At 33.7% G+C, this 20,260-nt stretch overlaps 2 protein-coding genes across 14 annotated transcripts in view; one reads left to right on the top strand and one right to left on the bottom strand.

Moving 5' to 3' along the window:
* LOC145944537 (glutathione S-transferase-like) overlaps window positions 1-17,837 on the bottom strand; it is a 28,105-nt gene extending 10,268 nt beyond the window's left edge. For 2 of the 8 annotated variants that reach the window (XM_083052919.1, XM_083052920.1), the window contains exon 1: window positions 16,876-17,837. In XM_083052919.1, the coding sequence (XP_082909045.1) occupies window positions 16,876-17,009 (134 nt within the window). In that variant the 5' untranslated portion in view covers window positions 17,010-17,837. The other 6 variants (XM_083052922.1, XM_083052923.1, XM_083052924.1 and 3 more) reach the window with 4 other exon arrangements.
* LOC145944529 (carcinine transporter) overlaps window positions 1-20,260 on the top strand; it is a 34,005-nt gene that overhangs the window by 6,990 nt on the left and 6,755 nt on the right. The window contains exon 1 of one of the 6 annotated variants that reach the window (XM_083052897.1): window positions 2,634-2,777. The exons of 1 other annotated variant lie outside the window; for it this stretch is intronic. Coding sequence is in view for 1 of the 5 variants with exons in the window: in XM_083052899.1 (XP_082909025.1) it covers window positions 2,665-2,777 (113 nt within the window). In the remaining 4 variants the exon portion in view is untranslated. Of the gene's footprint in view, window positions 1-2,633; window positions 2,778-16,897; window positions 16,993-18,681; window positions 19,107-20,260 lie in introns of those variants that run through there. 4 more of the 6 variants (XM_083052899.1, XM_083052900.1, XM_083052898.1 and 1 more) reach the window with 4 other exon arrangements.

Here is a 20,260-nt window from a genome sequence, read left to right as displayed (position 1 = left end):
CTACACTTTTGATTTATTTTTGCACGAGGAACACACATACATACATAATATTTCAAAATAATTGAATGTTCTTTTAAGCAGATTTTTTAGTCAATTTAGAGATGATTTTTCCTTATCGAAAAAAGTCGAGGGATCATCAATAATTTCTAAGTAATAAGAGATTGGAAAAGAAGCACTTCTCACAAACTAAACTTTCTGGAGTTAAAAGATTTAATGGAATTATATTCTTCAGTTAATTAGGACTGGAGCTTACTTTACTTTGCTTAGTTAGAAAGATATGGGGAAAAAATAAAAACTTGCAAAAAATAATGATCTTTTTTGACGTTTCGCTGAGGAAAAATCGATTTCAAATTGCCAGAGAATATACTAAGGACAGATTTTAGGATACTTTATATATTAATTATTTATATATCTACTCAATTAATTAATTCTTTTATATACTCGAATATGACTCTATATCACACAGTTTGCATATTTCGCACTTTAAGGTGTATAAGGCAAACGTATAATAATTGAACAAAAAAATGGTTTGCATTACCGCGTTTTCAACCTTTAACAGCGACGTGTATATACATATGTACAAATCTGCTCGCGAGGATATTACATTGTAATCACTCGTGACACGACGATTTATCGCATCGGCGAATCTCCGACTCACCCCGCACACCTTCGTAAGATCTCTCTCTCTCTCTCTCACGAACCCCGGATAAGAGCACTTGATGCACCGACACGGAACTAAGTCAAGTCGCACGAATGGGCTACGACGCGGCACGATAGGAGGACCACCGGTTTCCTTCGACACCACTTGCGCTCTGCTTCGTACTTGGGCACCGCTGCCGAGTTTCAGGCTCCGACGAGCACGATGCGCAACCTCAGAAAATTTATACCACCCGCCAGATTCCACCCTCTCAGGCCGCGACGGGGTGGCCCGAAACTCGTCCGTGCGAAACTCATTCGCGCACATTCTTCGCGTTCGCGAGCGAGTGAATTTTTATACGAGAAATGTCACTTTTACTCGGAAAATTATTCGATAAAAGTGTCAGTCAATAAAAAATTAATTTATTGAATAATTTTTATGAAAATCTAAAAAAATATATAGACAATCTTATATAGATTGATCTTTCAAGGATCGCACGAGACTATGGACGATGATAGTCCCCGGCCCTGATTTCAGTGAAACTTGTTACTTCATAGTCAGACGCGCTTGTCGAGGGATGCAAATCGGATTTGTGATACAAATGTGTCGTAATTTTCTATATTCAAGTATTCATTCCTGGGGGAGGGAAAGATATATGATAATAAATTATATATATGCTCTATAAAAGCATATTTCTACATTTACATAATTATCTATTTTAAATAAATGTCTATTATAGCGTCTATTATAAAAATTATTGTTTCAAAATACTTGAAATAAGAGAGAGAGAGAGAGAGAAAAAATTGTATTTTAATGCCGAGAGATGTCATGAACATCCTTAATTTTTTCGCATAATTTATTCATGGAGCAATCTTTTTTAGCGACGGATTTTCATATAATGTCCTATACATATGATGTAAACAGTTTCGTGAATAGGGGAAGACGACTATACGTTAAATGTTATGTCGTGCTTGGGTCAATTAATTGGTCAGACCAAGCTAGTTAGTTTCATTACGTTATCTCCATCTTCGTAAGTTTTACACAATAGATGCCTCTTTCAATATCGGGGCCACTAGGCCTATCCGCGTAGCGGAACTTAGAGAGCGCTTTATTGTAACAGAAAAAAATGGTCAAAATAAAAAACTTTCAATGTTGAGGATAAATACTTAAAACATTTTCCGTGTACACGATGCACAAATTACATATAATGGCACCGTAATGGCAAAATGGGCAATAAAATATCTTTGATTAAAAAAACTAATTAAATACTTTGAAAATTTTTCAAATTGTATTGAATTATATCTATTTTTTGAAATTATATTTATCTTTTCCTTCGATAACTGAATGAAAGAGAAAAAATATTAAAAATTCATATATACCTCTTTTGCTTTTTCTCTGCTTTTTATTATATTTAAAAAATGTATAAGATTTTTAAGATATATTTACGTATGATCAATTTTTTTATTACGTATGATCATGAGAGAAATTCTAGGAAATTGATTTATTTAAAGATTAATACATTAATATTACATTTCGGTTATTATATATATTGTAAGGTAATTACGTTCTTACCTTTTATGATTTATCTTTTATAATTTTTTAATTTACTTTTTACAATATATAAAATTACAATTGCAATTTTCTATAACACAATACAATTCTAGAATTCGCGCGAGTGTTTGACTCTTTGATATAGTCTTTCCCTTTAATTTAAATACACAAAGAAAAGGAGATAAAACACAATTTTATAATTTCAGAAAAAATCACAGAGTTAGGAAGAGTATAGAGAAAAAAAATGATCGCATCGATGTAGAATAATGCGCGTTTGTATTTCTGTCACGTGGATTACGTGAATCCGACGTTTCTACAGAGTCATAATTGGCGGCGTCGTTAATAGGTCGCTGTAAAGTGGCAAAGAATTGTCGGCGACCGTAAGTGCCACCACGTGCCCTGATGAATCCGGGCAGGGCCTCTAAAATGCGTCTACCAACGCTCGCGAGTTATTTTGTTATCGCGGCACGAACGAAATGACGGAGCTTAGTGCAAGGTTAGCCGGCGATGAGCGAAGGCGGCTATCCTGTCCGCGCGTTTTCCACGGTCGTAGGCGAGGCAGTTTAAGGACACGGTTACATATTTTGACGTAAGTATATATCGAAACGATCGATCGCTCTCCCTGGCCGACCGTGAGCGACCGAGGCTGTTTTCCGCTCTCGCGATATATATAAGTATAATATGTATATGTACACATAAATGTCTCGTCCGCGGAAATTTTTCGGGGGAAAAAATTGTGCGAGTCCGATGGCGCGTGAAATTGATATACGACGTGGAATGTGTGACGAGGAAGATAACGTTCTCTCGCGTTTAATGACTTCAGAAATTTTAAAAACTGTGCAAGTATAGAATATCTCGAAAGAGAGCTTTCGCCTTCGGGGGGATACACATTTGTCATTAAATTTCGAGTTTACTTTTCCTTGATAAGCTTGAATATCACAAAACTTTGGAGATAATGAAATTTACATGACTTAAATGAACAATAATTACCGTCGTTTAATCGCGTTTCGAAACCCTTCCATTCTCGTTCGTAAGACGAAACTTTTGCCGGCTATTATTCTGATGGATGGATTTGACGGGACTCTCGCTGAAAACGGACGTAAATTGCAACTTCACCAAACATCCATCACCGTGACAACCTAGTGATGTTTTTCTCACGCGCGAAACTCTGATTTAAATCACATTCACAATGACACAAGAAATTAAATTACTGTCCGCGTAAATCAGCAATGTGTGGTGTCTCTGAGATATAAAATGCTTTATTGATTATTTCGACGTACATTCTTAATTAAGAACACGGAACTCTATTGAAAATCAAACGTTTTTATTTGCAATTAATTGCGAAACGGTCAAATCAAAGGAGACTAATTATTTTTCTTCTAAACTCAATTTTAATACTGCTTATAATTTTTCATTCTTCAGTCAATTAATGTCGAAATATTCAAGATTTGCTCTCGTTGTACATGTACTCTTAATCAACTTGCTTTATCAGGACGCGTCTAAAGCACTAATTAAAATCTTTATGACTGCATTTTTTATCGACAATCCTCGTGTGTAATACGCGTACGTAATCGCGCAAATATTTTTTAAATAACGCGATAACGTTTTATATACTAGTCATAATTTCTCACCATTGCTGATGTCTAAGCTCTTACATCTTACAGGAAATAGAGAAATATACGACGCATAATAAATGGTAATCGCTTGATTTGAGAATAAATCGTAGATTTATCATTATTGAATGATGTCAATTGATAATAATCATTAAACAATTAAGCATACACAAGAACAATAACTTGTCTACTAACAACTTTAATCGGTTTTAGAAACAGCTCTCTTGCAAGATTTTATTGAAATATATCTTCTTTGAAACAACGCATATTCCCAATTATATAATGGTAAACTTTCGGAGTCCATTATCGTTCTTGTGTAGAAATTTGTGCAAAATTAGCAAGGTTGACCGTAGAATCGTTCCAAAGCCCGACGTCGGTTATGTACATGAACGTGTAGCGAAATAAATTGATAAGATTAATTGCACTCGGCACGTAAGCGCAGCTCGCAACGATTTCGAAGAATAAAGAATAAAGAATATAAAGATTGCATAGAGTCAGATGTAGCAAGTCACACATATTCTGATAATTAAAAAATTTCAATAGAGAGATAAATTGAAAATTATTAAAATATTTTTTTATTTTATAAGTACATGTGCCGTTAGTCGATTAAAATTACACTCCATTACAATAGGATTTTAAAAGCCATTTAAAAAGCCGACGTTATAAATTGGGTTACGCCGATATGAGATAAATGCGACCTCGGAATATCCTTAAAGAGTAATTTTCGAAATAGGGGGCAAGTTTTGTGCCGCTTTTGTCCCTTTTGACACCGATCTTATACCGGTATTTCGCCGGTCGATCGACCGGGAAGGGCGAGGGATAAGTAGGATAAATTGAGAAGATTAATCACAATCTCCACGTAGCTCGGGTTGCACCATTGTCCGACGAACTCGCGTCCACCCTACTGAACTTCGGAAACTGGATTGCATAACGGTTTGTGTGGCGATGCTATGTACGCTATGTTACACCAGCAAGTTAGCCTGGAATCGCAACCGCGGCGGTATCGAAATGCAAGCGTGTCTATTGTTGAACGAGGAAAATGCGCATTAATTCGATCAGCTCGCACGTTACCAGGCACTGAGACGCGTGCAAAGCGGCTCATATATCGTACAGGAAAAGACGTGATGTCAGATACGACGTATATCAGAGGAGCTGCACGAACGTCGGTCGATTCTCTCTCATTCATTTTTCATTCGACCCTTCGAGGAGTCTCCGAACGAGTCTCTCGCGCGAATTGCGATCGTTACAGCTAATTTTCCAAACTCATCGGATCACAATCGTGTTACGGATCGATCGATCGAACACCGTCGTAACGTTTTGTTTTTATCTTTTTTTTTTTTTTTTTTTTTTAAGTCACGCAGCTGCATCGCAAACGCGGAAAAGGGAACGCGACGGATGGGGATCGATGAGTAGAATAAATAAGTCCTGCGATTATATATCTTTCGCCCTATTTTCGGTCGCGGGGGACGCAGATTAACCTGACGATTAATTTTCGTCGACGGAACATTGTATACGAAATTTGCTATCGCTGGGAAATCGCTGTTCTAAGCGTTAGCGCGTGTCTCGTCGCCGTCGACCATTCATATTCACGTCCGTCGGGAGAAACTCGCGAAGTGTAAATTATAATGGATTAACGTGTAGATCAACGACAGTGTGCGGTTACCGGGCCTTAATGAACGACACGATTAAAACTTTGATGAGCACGATACAATTTCGCCACCTTCCTCCTCCTCTCCCTTTTCGTCAAATGGTACCGCCATCCCTTAACTGCTCCGATGAGAATGGTGTTGATGCGTAATTAAGCACTACACCGGCGCTTGTTACGAGGATGTCACAGCTTGCATGTCATCGTTAGCTCGCGGTCGCTAACGTATCCCGAGTGTGCTCTTTTTCCCGTATACTTTGAAACGGCGAAATTCCCAAATTATAACTCGGTCGTAAAGCATTTTTAACGCGAGGAGAAAAAAAGTATTCGTTAAATATCTAAAAATTGGAATAATTATTTAGCAATAAAATTCTTATTACGTATGTTGTGTGAATATATTTATTTATTGCAGGTTATAATATCTTTTTTAAATGATATATTTCTTCCAACTTGGGAGATTAGCTGAAAAATTATGCAGTCGAAATAAAAACAGAAAATATCATTAATTTTTATAAAAAAAGGATTGATTCCTTTGAATTTGTTTCGCGCTTGATGATAAAAAAATTATTTTTATCTCGTAAATTACACAGCTTTTTTTCTCCCTGTTTAATGAGAATATATTTATTAAAATACATTTATTTATATATATTTTATACATTTTAGTAAAATGTTTATTGAGATACATAATTCTCGAGTATAATTTTAGAACCAAATGCAAAAACATATTACTCTACGGAGGAGCTGTGGCATTAATATATTTGTATTCGTAATAAGAAATGTGACAAATGCGCTAAAAGCTGTATAAACAAGGATATATAGAAGGCATTACTATTACGATAGCGAAACACTTGTATCATCAATTGATTCGATGAGACGTAATCGATTAAAGCAGGTTGAATAGGTGAGTAAAGAAACTCATCGAACGAGACGAGCGCGGCGGATATTTGTAAATAATCGCCTCGAACGAGCCCATTACCGGCTATCCGATTAAAATTGATCGCTCCTCGACGTTCCTCGCGCTGGCCTCTCAAGACTTAAATGTTTCGATTCGATCGAAGCGCGATCGATCGCTCGATTTCCGCCCGTTGCTCGCGATCACTTGATGCGAATCAAAAAGCGCTTAAACTTACTTTAGCGTTGCCTTGAATAATGATGGTCCACTCATGAATCGATCGATTCGAGTCTATTGCCTAAATTGACGCCAATCAATACGTGACGTTTTTTTTTCTCTTTTTTTTTCATTAAACTTCCCTTCGATTACGACAACGACTTTGACACTCGTTATAAATTGCAGGCACGTGATTTGTGCAAATTATTATACCGAATAACAGCTGTTTCCCGATTGGAAGAGCGTGCATGACAATCGTCAGGACGATCGTGGGTTAAAGCTATCGGGGAGGGAAGCAAAACCGCGACTATACGCGTGGTTGACAGCTGCCGCATGATGTTCGGTGCACAATGAAAAATAAAGATATGTCGATAATTACAGCAAGTGCGATCAATTCGACATCATTACGCTATTACATAATTAATATTTAAAGAATATTATTACACAATTAGCGAAAAGATCATTTCTCTCCTTGTGACTTTAGCCAAAAAGATATCACACATATCTAACTTCATTCGTACATCAATCACTTTATTTTCGCACGATGACATTAATTACGATTATATACGAAGAGTCAAAGCACTTCTGCCTGTCTTCGTAAAGTCATACATCCTACACGTAATCGAGACAATTACAGTGGGTCCACAATAGGTGATTTAAGCCCTAAGCCTTAAGAAATTGATCAATCGCAGTCAAGTATGAGGAGAAAACTCGACTGTGATTGGTCAATTTCTTAAGGCTTAGGGCTTAAATCACCTATTGTGGACCCACTGTTACGCGTAAAACAAACTTTCTTGATTCTTATAATAGTACGGTGTTTACGTTATATCACATCGCAATTCGCGAGAGGAATTAAGGGTGTCCGCTGATAATTACATTCTCACGGAAAGTATAAGTAAAACAAAAAATTTCTTGTAATAATAGCACCGGCTTCTTGTCGAGTCAACTATCTTTAAGCGTACTTATCATCAGCTCTTTATCGTCGTGTTTACGCTTCGCTCTGGTTTCGTAGAGAGCAAATATTTCACAACCTCGCTAAGAATTGCATTTGCATTATTCCTTATACGGGTCGGTTTTGTAATTCAGAACTCGACGAGCTGCCGTTTTTTCTCCTTTACTGCCAGTTATACAGTTATTGCGCAATAGTCATAAATGTCATAGAATATATCAAAATTAAAAAAACAATTATTTATCATTAATTGGCGCGCGATATTTTTCTTGCATTTTAAACAGAATTTGCGAGTCAATTTGCACGAGTCATTGATTGCAGCAATATGTTTTCGTGATTTCGATATAATCGCTAATCACAAAAAAAATCTCTTTCCTGTTCCTTCATGCGGAATATTCTATTATGCGATAAAATTATGTGTATCTGTTACCACAATGATAACGTATAACATGATCTTCCGAGAAAATGATGTAAGGCCAGATTGATTGTTCAAGATTCTAATTAGATACGTACAACTATTAATTATCAAGAGGTATTTTACATAAACTACCTCTATTCATACATATTGCATTAAAAATTTACGAAATGGATAATTTATGAATTGATCAACTGTTTGAAAGTGTCGGAAAATTCTATATCTATTGTAGCATATATAATTTTTATATATCTAATCCCTTCTGTGAGTATACATATGTGAATATATATACATATATATGTATATTAGATATAGCAGGATTAAATATAAATAAAGCGAAATAAATAAAGACAATCTTTTCGAATATCAGATCGTGTACATTTGCGTTACGGTCCAAATCAGATCAATATCGTTGATTAATCTTGAATCAAACCCGCGATTACGGGAAGATTCGTGTATTCGCGTATACGAACGAGCAGGTTTTTGACGCGATAGTGTACCAAACAAAAGAACGGTCCAATGTTAATTATTCAGGTGTTTTTCATGGCCTGATTTTTTTGTAGCCTGATGATTCCGCAGCTTTTTGTCGCAAAAGTTCTATTCAGCGTTCTATTCAGCGTCCTATTCAGCGTCCATCCGTTCCATCCGTCTGATTGAAAATACCGCGGCGCCAAAAAAATTATGGCGGAAAAAAATTATACGAAAAGTAATCGATCAGATGTTCCAGATACGTCGCGGCCACGTGCTCCAAGATAATTTTGTTTATCGGCAATGCGTTGGCCATGAGAATATTATAATAGCAAGATAATTGAGATTACCGACGATGTATAGTTCATCATTTATATCGTACGCGATGTTCACGTGTTAACGTTGTAACACGTGTTTTTACAGTTATTATTATTATCGCATTTGTTATAATTGAATCATCGTGATGTGAGCGAAGATATCGATTTTAATCGTAAACATCATTAATTTTAATCTCTCAAATCTTTGCGGGAATATATTATCTCAAGGGGTGTCTCACTGTGGCAATACATGTACATTTTTTCTGGAATTACTTACGCATTACTTCACATTACTTCGCATTACGTCGTATTATTTCGCATTACGTATTACTTCGCATTGATTTACAATTTTTTTAAGAGTCAAATTTATGATTATTTATTAATATTTCAGATAAATAGGGGTAATAATCGCAGAAAAATAATTTTTTTAATTTAATAAAATAAGTTTTGTATGTGTTTGTGTGTGTGTGTAAAATCAAAGTTTATTCTTGTATGTACTGCGTACATATGCACTCAGTGCTTCGGTAGTAGTGCACATGTACGCGTTCTCGCTTCTTTTTTTTATTTGCCTCTTTTTCCATCACGCGAGGAAGAGACAGAAGACTATATAAAAAAAATTAATTGAAAAAAAATACAAAGAACTAAAGAAAATATATAATGACTAACTCTGTAATGACTAACTATGTAATAAAAATGTATAATATATAAGCTAACTAATATATAGACCTACCTATATAACATGCTACCTAACTAAAATATATATATGTAAACACAACTCTATACAAATATATGTATAACAAAATATTATAATTTATAAAATCATTAATAATTGATCAGATCAGTATTAAAAGTTTGTATTTTGTGTTTAAATTCGTATAAAAGAAATAAAAATTTAATATAAACATATAAATAAATTTTTATTAAAAATGTTTTTAGTTGACTTTTTAAAAATTTTTGAATTTTTTAGTCACAGTTTAAAATAATTTTTTTTCATTTATTTTTATTTATAATCGGAAACGTCTTGTTATATATTAAATATTATACATATAGGGATATCTTAATTTGGGTGTTTCAACTAAAAAAATATTTGTATGATAAAAAATATTAATTTTGAATTTGTTGCATAATATGTATATCGATTACATAATTAATAATATCTTATAAATTTATTTCTCTTAATATCTTTCTCCATTTTAATTGCATTTTTCTTTACTAAATTAAAGTTTTAGTACTAACATTTGAATATATTGTATTTTATTTGAAAAGAGTTGATATTATTTTCGATGAAATCAGAAACGATACATAAAATTTTATAAAATGTTATTACATATCCTATAATATTCTGACATTTTGCAAAACTTCTAAATAGTGTTTATTTTAGTAAATAAAGAGGAATATTTAATTGGAAAAAACTGCAAGATACTCTATATATTACTTACTGTATTTGTAAAACAAAAAATTATAAACAAACACATCGAATTACTTTAGATTTACATGGAATTACTTTAGCATTACATGGAATTACTTTATATAATCTTATATTGCATAATATTACATGGAATTTTTTACTTTATATTGTTTAGTATTACACGTAATTCCGTCGCATTACTTATGATTACACGGCGCATTACATGGAATTACTTGGAATTCCCGATAATTTGCAATACATGTACAAATTTTTGGTGAGTGAGACACCCCTTGTATTATCTTATCTAGATCAAAACTTTGATCTTTATATATCTAGACTACAATTTAAACTTTGATTCTTTCGAAAAGAAATTTCGTTTCTATTAGGTTTATTAATTGTCAGCTGTTAGAGAGATTTATATATAGAAATGACGATTAATTTTTGCGCATAATTTGCGCCAATTTCTGAGAAATCCGCGGTTTCTTGACTACGCGTTTTAATGATGCGTGAACAGGATAAACAGGAGTCGAAATTAATTACATTTGCGTCATTTTAATATTTGTTGAAATCTCTCTCGTGCGAGGAGAGAAGATTCGATCGGCCGTCAATAATAATCGTGAAACATCGAAACCGCAATTTGCTCGTGGCTATGCACACGCCTTCGCCGAGCTAACGACTTTTTTTTACGTGAGAATTGCATAATGTGATAAATTATGCGAAGCTTATTCAATCTTATGTCGATTATGGGACGGGATGACGAAATCGCGAAGAGGTGTGTCCGCGGAAACTGGCCTGTAACTCGCTTCGTGCGATAGGCGAGGTTCTCTCGTTTTTTATCTATCACAGGTGTGCAATCGATCTGGATCTATTACATAAATTTCAAATAACTTGTTATACCGCAGCAATTGGGAGAAAGATTACAAAAATGATGAACCAGAGATGAATGATAAATTACTGTTTAAACGTTTGATTCACTCGCAGTAGCTTTTTCCACTTTTGAGGTAGAAATTGACTACGAGAAGTGAGATTACAGAATGCACATTATAATCAGTAATCATCTACTAATTAAACACAGAATACAAGAAATTCTCTTGTTAATTGAAAATCTTGTTATCTCTGGTCGAATATAATGCTGAAGGAACGAGAGAAAGAGAGATTCGCAGATTTGAGAAAATTTTTCTTCCTTAAAATTCGATCAATTCGTGATTCTTGAAACGGTGGCAACTGCACCTAGATCGAGAAATCCGAGTTCATCGTGTTATGTTTATATAGAGCTGTGTGCGATTTTTATCGAAATCCATCTATGACACAGTGCAAGGTGAATTTGTTTATTCGATATACGGCGCGTAAATACAATTCGCCATTTGTTGTCGGAAAGAATTGGAATTCAAATACGAAATGACGAAACTAGAGACTCCGCGGTGGCGGAGAGCAGTTGATTGATATCTCTCTCTCATTAGCAACAAAATTGCGCTGCGATCTCTCTCTCTCTCTCTCTCTCTCTCTCTCTCTCTCTCTCTCGTCATTATTAATTTTAATTGACGGTCATCCCGTACGCGTAACGGAGCGGAAGATATTATTCGTGCCCTTCATTCATTTCCGTACATCGGTTATGTTGCGAGATATAAATTTGAAATATTAAGAAAGGAGGAGAAAGGGCGAATAATTTTATTCGCGCATAATTTCGTATAATGCATATTGAATCGACGATGATTCCGATCTTCTCCAAAACTTCTCGACGCGAATCTCTTCTCAAGCTTCGTCGCGAAAAGGCTGATGAGCATTCGAGTTATCGATTAGCTATTTATCAAGATGATAATGAGTCACTATCGTCTCTCGGCTCCGACGTATTCTCGCGTCGCGAATCACGTTTCCACGATACACGATTCTTGCCCTTGACGGGCTACTTGATGAATTATTTATGTTGCATTTGAATTCATTTGAATGCAATGGCACGAAATGGCCGAGGAATCCGCGGCTTTACGAGAGAGCGATGGCCTGATTGGCAACAGAAGTCGGGACTAAGCTTTAAAGTGTTCGTAAGGAACGGTGACAAGTAATGATTAATGACTGCGCAGATATTTATGTAAATCTGATTTTTACAAAAAAACAAGCAAAAAATCGAAACTAAAATATCTCTCAAAATGTATGTTTCATCGTAGATGAAATAATATAATAATACGCGCATTTTTTTATGACGAAATTGAAACTTGAATCCTCAAAAATGTTAATTATTTAGATAGCTATTAAATAATAATGAATAAATTATCAACGCGCTTCTTTTCTTCTATAACATCGTATCACGTTTTCATTCGTTTATTTTATTATAAATCATATATAAAGATATAAATCTATGATTATAGTCTGAAATATTAAAGAAGAAATAGGATACTAAAAGCAGCTATGATTCACATCGATTCTCGGCGGTACTAGCGATGAAACAATCGATTTCAGTTTTTTTTTTTTTTTTTAAAGCAAGTAGATTCTGTGTACTATCGAGTAAACCAGTCGAGTGTGACCGCATTGACATTTTCAAGGACTTCCTAAAGGAGGACGAACTAAAAGAGTAGGAGCGAGGATTAGATTAGGTCACGTGGAAACGCCTGTCACGCTAAAAATAAGAAAATAATCCTCGCGATTATTGATTTGTAGAGATGAAGAGCTCTATCTTAGTGATGGCGATTGGCCAGCGAGAAATGCAAAAGACGCTCTTTAGATTGTCTCAAAGGTAATATCCGTCCTTTTTCGCTTGCTATTTGATATATAGATATTTTATGCAATGAGGCAAATTTATCATACTTTATCGAACTTAGTAATGGGAAACAATCGCGTTTTTAGCAAAACGTGGCGTGACGCTAAGAAGAAACTGCGATGTTAAATATCGCGGAGCACGTGTCAATTAGAGTGCTCGATGATTAATTAAGTCAGATCGGAAATTCTTGAAATCTTGGTAGATACATGAATAGTATGGAGTATGAAATTTGTTGTATAATTTACTCTCTGGAGGCCACATTCGATCAACGAGGTTCCTATTTTCGTTGCTGCAGTCGATTTTGCATATTCTGTATTCGAAAATAGGTGGTCACGTCGTTAACGCGCGCGTCCTATCTCGAAAAATTCTAGCATATATAAAATTGTATAATTTATTTATATAATCGAGAATATAAATTCCACAAATGCGGCAGTTATATTGTTAAATGCGAGCATGTATCATTAAGGCTCTTCTATGCACAGCACGGAAGTTGTGATTCGATGACGTTTCCTATAGATATCTGGCAAAAAAGTCCTCTTATAAAGGATCGCACGTCTTTATACGAACGGCATTGAGTTTAATATGCGAAAATGTTAATGTATCCGTACTTTGTTGCACTACTATTTCTGATTTTTTTTTTGTATAGCCTAAAGTTTTTTGTTATTCACGACTTACGCCATGACTTGTAAAGCTACAATGAATCGAAATAATTGCGACTGACAATAAGTGATTTCGAGCTCTTGAATTGTAATTTTATTAGGAAATTGTCGAATTAAAAAGGAGATTAATGGAGAATAAGTTATTCTATAATAATTTAATTAACATCATTTAATTAATGTCATGAAATTATTTTTAATTTTGTTTCTAGCATCTGTGTTAAAAGAAATTTGCTGCCAGATATAATTTTGTCTGCGACGAATTATATTTGCCATTCATTATATTAATCAATATTTTTGATATTTATTAATGAACTGTTACGAATATCCATCTTCATCCGATGGAATCTTTTAATATATGCCTGAGTGAAGTTAATTGCCGTTCTATATTCCTTGCCACAAAGCATCCTCACGTATTGCTGCTATCTAAATCCGCTAATAAATTACGGTTTACTTATCTGGTTGTTAATTGCTTTTCCCGCAATAGCCTAGGTCAAAAGTACTGCTGAACAAATTGATAATCAGAAACTACCATACTTTATCGTCATAAATTATGCGCGTAGATCTCGATCAAATCTTTGATTCACAAGTGGTTGCAATTAACGTTATCTTCATCGAGCATTATTTGTGCTTTCAAAATGTATTTTTATCTTTAATTGTATGTAGAAACGTTTTGAGATGTATTCTCTCTCTTTAGGAAACACAAATAAGCTTAACAAGATATAGCAGTACATATAGTCATTTTATTCATGATAAGAATAAGATGCGTAATTTCGCAATTCACGTAAATAAGTAAATAAAATGAGTTAATAGATAAGAAAATAAATTACATAGAAATCTTATATGATTTATAGTTAACCTCGATCTGATTTTGTTTTTACTGGCGATATGTTAATATTTTTATAAAATTAAAACTGTGGCCTTACTAACAATTGCGAATTTTGTCCGCTTGTAAAACGTTAATCTAATGTAGAATCATTTATCGTTAAATTACAGTAGTTTATTTACTAAAATCAAGAGCATGAAGTTAGAAAGTTGAACATTTTTTTTTATTAATGGATAATATAATCAATAAATGATGATTTACTGATAAAATATATCGATAGGTCAAAGACTTGTCAGTTATGAAAGAAATACTGTTTAATGAAACGATAATAATCGAAAAAGACATTAAAGTAAACATCGCTCGTAAAAACGCTTTTTATATTTTTTAAATCTTTATGCACGAACCATTTTTAATCACGAAAGCAAACAGAAAAATACATTAGAATGAAAAATCGTTGTTTATCTAGCAAGACGAAAAGAACATCGCAGAAAATATTTTATTATAATCGCGCGAAAAATATTTTAATAATAGATTTTTTAAATATCTGTTATTATTATAATAGAGTTTTTATTATCTATTATTATTAATATTTATTATTATTATTATTATTATGTAGTAATAAATTGTTCTAATATTTTCTTAAAATGTAAAATTTCTCGTTTTTTGTTGGAATGGTAAAAATAATTGTTTCTAAAGATAAGCGAGAACAAGAATAACGTTATACATCTTGTTACTTTGCGCCAGTTTATTGATATGTTCGGAATCCAAAACTCGGTATCATTAAGTAACCGCGAGATTACTCGAGTGCACTGCGTTCCTCATATTCGAGCCATTAAGGATCACCGTCATCTCGATTGGTGCACTTGAACTCGACCTGATAAAAAACTGTCTTGAGTTACCTTGTAACTCTTACGTCCTTGCGGTTAGAGTCGATTCATAAGTTCGCGGAAGTCCGCGAGCGAATTCCTTTCTCGATGGAGGAAAATGAGTGAGCCGGTTGTCTTTGTTTTCGTAAAGCACACTTGACTGAAGTATTACACATGATAAATTATTCGATTTTATAAAGAACACTTGACTTATGTGTTATGATGAATTCGAGAAGCGAAAGAATAATTAACTTTATATTTCCAACTTTTGCTACTTTTCACGATAATAAGTGTTGCGATTTGCGTTATCGTATACAAATGTTACATCTCATCGTATTAAAAAAATATAAAGGTAAACTAAATTATAAATATAATCTTTAGAATTATATCTAGATCCATTATAACGATTCTTTAACAAGTGATTCTAATCTGAATCGCCTGAATGAAAGTTTTGAGATTTTTTCGATACCTATATGCTCTCGATACGCATCGTAATACTATTGTTACTTAATACTTTTAAGTAGTTCCACATGCTATCTTTATATTCTTTCCGGCAATTAATTAGATATAGACATTTTATGTAATTATTGCAATTATTTCGCGAGTCGCAAGGACATTGCCATGCAAGAAATTGTTAACGCAACATTCTCGAGGCAATTATAGGAAGCATAAATCATTGATAGTGTCAGTTAAAGTTAAATCGTTTTGGCATTATTTACGATGGGGCCAAATATTTAATTGTCATTGATATATAAGTCAATTTAATTTTTGTTCCGCTATCATTGCTTACGTAATGCTGCTTTTATTATTCTAATTGAGAGATTTATTAAAGTAAAATTTTATTTGGAGTGTCGCTGCTTTCTCTGCTCTTTCTCTTTTTTAATCGATAAATTTGGACATTAATTGAATTTAAATGACTGTGATATCTTCAGCTTTTACATTAAATTAAATACTTATTTTGAAAAAACTTTTAAAATGCTAATCACAATTTAATAATTAATGTAAGAATACAAATGAGAAAAACTTGATACGCCATGCATGTCTTTTAATTTTAAAAGAAAGTATGTTTTATAAATTATATCGCGCATTATATAGGAATGTGTGGCATGTTTGTAATTTTCATTTGGCTCTGCTTCCGTTCCGAAATAGATAGTCACTTTCGAATTTCAATAATTATGGCTGATAACAAATGTTTTTCCACAATCAATGTTACGATTCGCGTGATATCTTGTGCATGAAGGGATACTTTATAGCTATAAATATCAAAATATTTATTTCTTAAAATTACAAATATATTTCTCATTAATTTCCTTATTATTAAGGCATTGGTTCCAAGGCACAATAAGTGATTCGAGCCTTTACGTAATAATGAAACAAGTCGCGCAAAGTCGAGAGCATTAAGTGTCGACATACGCGCGCAATGACATTTCGAGAAAGAAATAAAAAATAAAAGAATCTGCATTCTCCAGCAATGGCCGCATTGACATTACGCGAACATTCGCTGCGGTTCTTCGAATTTTTCCACGTGCGCGAATGGAGAATCTCGCTCATTTTCCTTCATCTCGCAAAACCGACGCTCGGGCATTCCTTCTCTTGAGAATACGGGCTCTTCCAACGTCATTCGCGTTCATCAACCGGTTTCTCGAATCGTAGTCCGGCCTTACCTTTCGACGTCTTTCTCGGCATCTCCTCTGATATTTCGCCCGAACCGCTGTTCTATACCGGTCTCTTGGGTTTTCCCTACGTCTCCGATCAAGGTCGTCTTCGCGTTTGGAGCACAGGTAAACTCGCGACGCATCGTTATCGAAAACAATCGTCGCTGATCGTCGTTGTTTAGTATTGTTTATCTTCCGTAATACGTCATTTTATTGATTTCTAATTGGAGAGAGTAATTCGTGATCGTTTCGTCCGCGAGATATATTATCCCGAATCTTTAATACTTGATTTATACAAACATTTGCATTCTTTTTATTTAAAATGAGATTTTGCTTTGCTTTTGAAAACCCGATTCTGAAAGATTATAAAATAAAGGAGAAAAAAAGAAGTATACAAACAAGTTTCAGGTATTAATGAAAGTTTATCGCTGACGTGACACGGAGGCTGTGTTTTTCGATTGCGAAAGACTTAACTCATATTGATCGTGGAATTACGTTTCTCATTATTCAAAGATAACTCTTCTGCAGACAGATTCTCGATTGCGGTGACTATCACAATTCGACTGATTTGACATTATACATGTATATACTATCGCTGCATCTCTGCATGGCGCAAATTTTCTCAGCTTAGATATAATTAACGTTCATAAATTACTGCATTATGAGCTTTTGAAAACATCTTTTGTATACACGCTGGTAATCATATAACAAGTGGAAATTTGACACAATTATGTTTTACAAATGGCAAGTTTCTTCATGATTCATGTAAACACTTTGATGCCTTCTTTCCTGTCTTTTCGCGAAGATTCGTAATCTTTTGATTTTAATTTATACCTGACTCATTGATTGCTATACATATTTAGTTTAAATTTAAAATGCGATAAAACTTGCGTAATAAACAAAAGAAAGAAATGTGACGCGAAGCATACAAATGTGTAAATTGCATTGGCCTAAATAAATTATTGAAGCCTAATTGATTCGATTGAACAAGTGTTACTATTCATCATTGAAATTGGATTGTTCGATATATAATCAATTTTTTATATGATTATTTAGACACTTAATCGTTTTTCAATCTCATCTATATTATACTATTTGAGTAATATCTAAGCTCTATTTTATATCAGTGTGCCTCTCGCCAATCTGTATAATCTTTTTATTTACCCAAGATATTGAAATCTGTCAAAACACTTGAGCGAAGATTCAATTAAGATATTTTTACATTTTTCCCAACTAAAAGTTGTCAGTAATATTAATAAATTGTATTCTATATATTTATTAAATCACTCTCGCATTAAGTTATTATTGATTGATTATTAGTGAGTTATTATTCATGGGCGATAATCTTTTAGTGATCTCTAAAATTTTAATGATTTTTTAATGATTTTAATGAAGTTTTAATGATTTTAGATATTTTATCGATTTATCCGAAAATATGTTATATATATATAGGTATTTTGATTTCTCTTAGCGAGTGTTAGGATTCGATATCCCTTGGATTTTAGTGAAGATTTATCCGCGCGCGCGAGTGACCGCACCCTCGGGACTTCGCACCCTTTTCCATCTGTTCTTTACGTCATAGGTGCACTTATCCGCGTCACGTTGACGCGGAAAGTCGCGGAGGAAACCCGCGTGCCGGAATGACGTTCGCGGAATAGAGGCAAAACGGAGAAAAGGCTGCGCTCCCCCGTGCGTAAAATTGATTTCCCCATGTGTGTGAAATCCCCGTTTACGCGCGTTCTCCAATGACGTCACTTGGAAAAAGCGACTCATTTCGACGTCAGAGCGCCGGCAACAGGTCGCACTGTTCGTCCGTCCGCGTTTGTACGATCTACCGACTTCGCCGCATATCAAAGTGGGGAAGAGTGCGGTTTTCTGTCTAGGTGGAAGAATATAAAGCCCCTCCAATCGGTTGCACGGCCGACAGTTCACGCGCCTTATGAAACGATGATGTAGTGCGTGTGCGTTCGAAAGATCGGCGGCGTGTTACCGAAAATCGAAAAAGTTCGCGCTTTTTTTTTATACATACACGAGCAACGCGATAGATCTCGATCTGTGAACGACAATTATCGCGCGTTTGGACTATATTTTTTTCTTTTATTCCTTCTTTATACTTTTATATATATATAGTTCTCTTTTGTGAAATTCTATTTATTGTGTGGATTATTCATTCCCTTTGGGTGAATATCACATCTTCCTGTGAGTTTCTACATTGTACCTCGCACGAGAAAGATTAACAGGTAAAGATTCTCCATTCTTTGATTTTTAAGTGATTTTATTCGTCAGTTTTTATTATTGTGCATATAAGATGAAAAATAGTTTTATGAGATTTCTTTTGTTGTTTACGCTTATATCAAGTTACAAATAGCTTTTTAATCATTTCAAATAATAGCCTCGTATTGATAATTGTCGAACTATTAATAGCAATATAACTAAAGATATGCGATAAAAAGGCTGATAATTAATGTAAATGCTATCATATCTTTTTTCCTTAGTATTATTTTTATGTTTTATCACCTTGTTATATTTAATGCTTTCACGTAATAGTTAAATAATTGTGTTTCTTTTTTTAATTACTTAATTGAAAAGTCGATTATTCAAATTAGTAGCTTATGAATAAAATTTTTTATATTACAATAAAGAAATATTATGTCAATGATGAAATATTTATGGTTGATAGATCATCCGAAACGAGACAAATGTCGATTTAACGAACAAAGCAAGTTAATATGGGATACATTAAGATAAATAAAGAACGGATTATTAACATGTTAACAATGGGTTGCGTCTAAAATTGTGTCTATACGATTTAAATAATATATCTTTCTTTTGTTTGATTATATTCTAAGGTGCTGAAATGTATTTATATTAAAATTAATTCCTGTAAATTCATATCGCGTTTTATGAATATTTGATAGCATTATTAACGACGATAACTTTATATAATACGCCTTCTTTTTCATTACGTATCACATCAAGAATGATATATTCTTAATGTAATTACTTATGTACTGCATTAAAATGCGGTGTCATTCATGCAATACCGTTTCAATTTTTTAAAAAATCTCATAAAATTCAGCAATTCTGATTATGCATTACGGTTTCTTACAACAAGTATGCATCGTAGTATTATTTGCGCCTATAAATTTACGTGAAATAGCAATTTCCGCACATTGTCGTCAGAAAAAAATTTCAAAATTTACGAATGAAAAATATTTCAAGTCACTCATTATTTTCAGAATATTCTAATTTATAACTCAAAAAGGAGAAAAAATAAACTCGATTAATTCTGGGATTTTGTTTGTAGTTTGCAAGTTTGAATATAATATAGAGCTTAACATTTCTACTCTGGACGAAAATCAGATAATAAATCATATCAAAAATAACGAAATTT

Source organism: Prenolepis imparis, unplaced genomic scaffold (genome assembly GCF_030444845.1).
Source record: "Prenolepis imparis isolate NDT839.2.m4 unplaced genomic scaffold, iyPreImpa1.0 SCAF_13, whole genome shotgun sequence".
NCBI classification, from domain to species: domain Eukaryota; kingdom Metazoa; phylum Arthropoda; class Insecta; order Hymenoptera; family Formicidae; genus Prenolepis; species Prenolepis imparis.
This window is presented reverse-complemented; position numbering and strand designations above follow the sequence as displayed.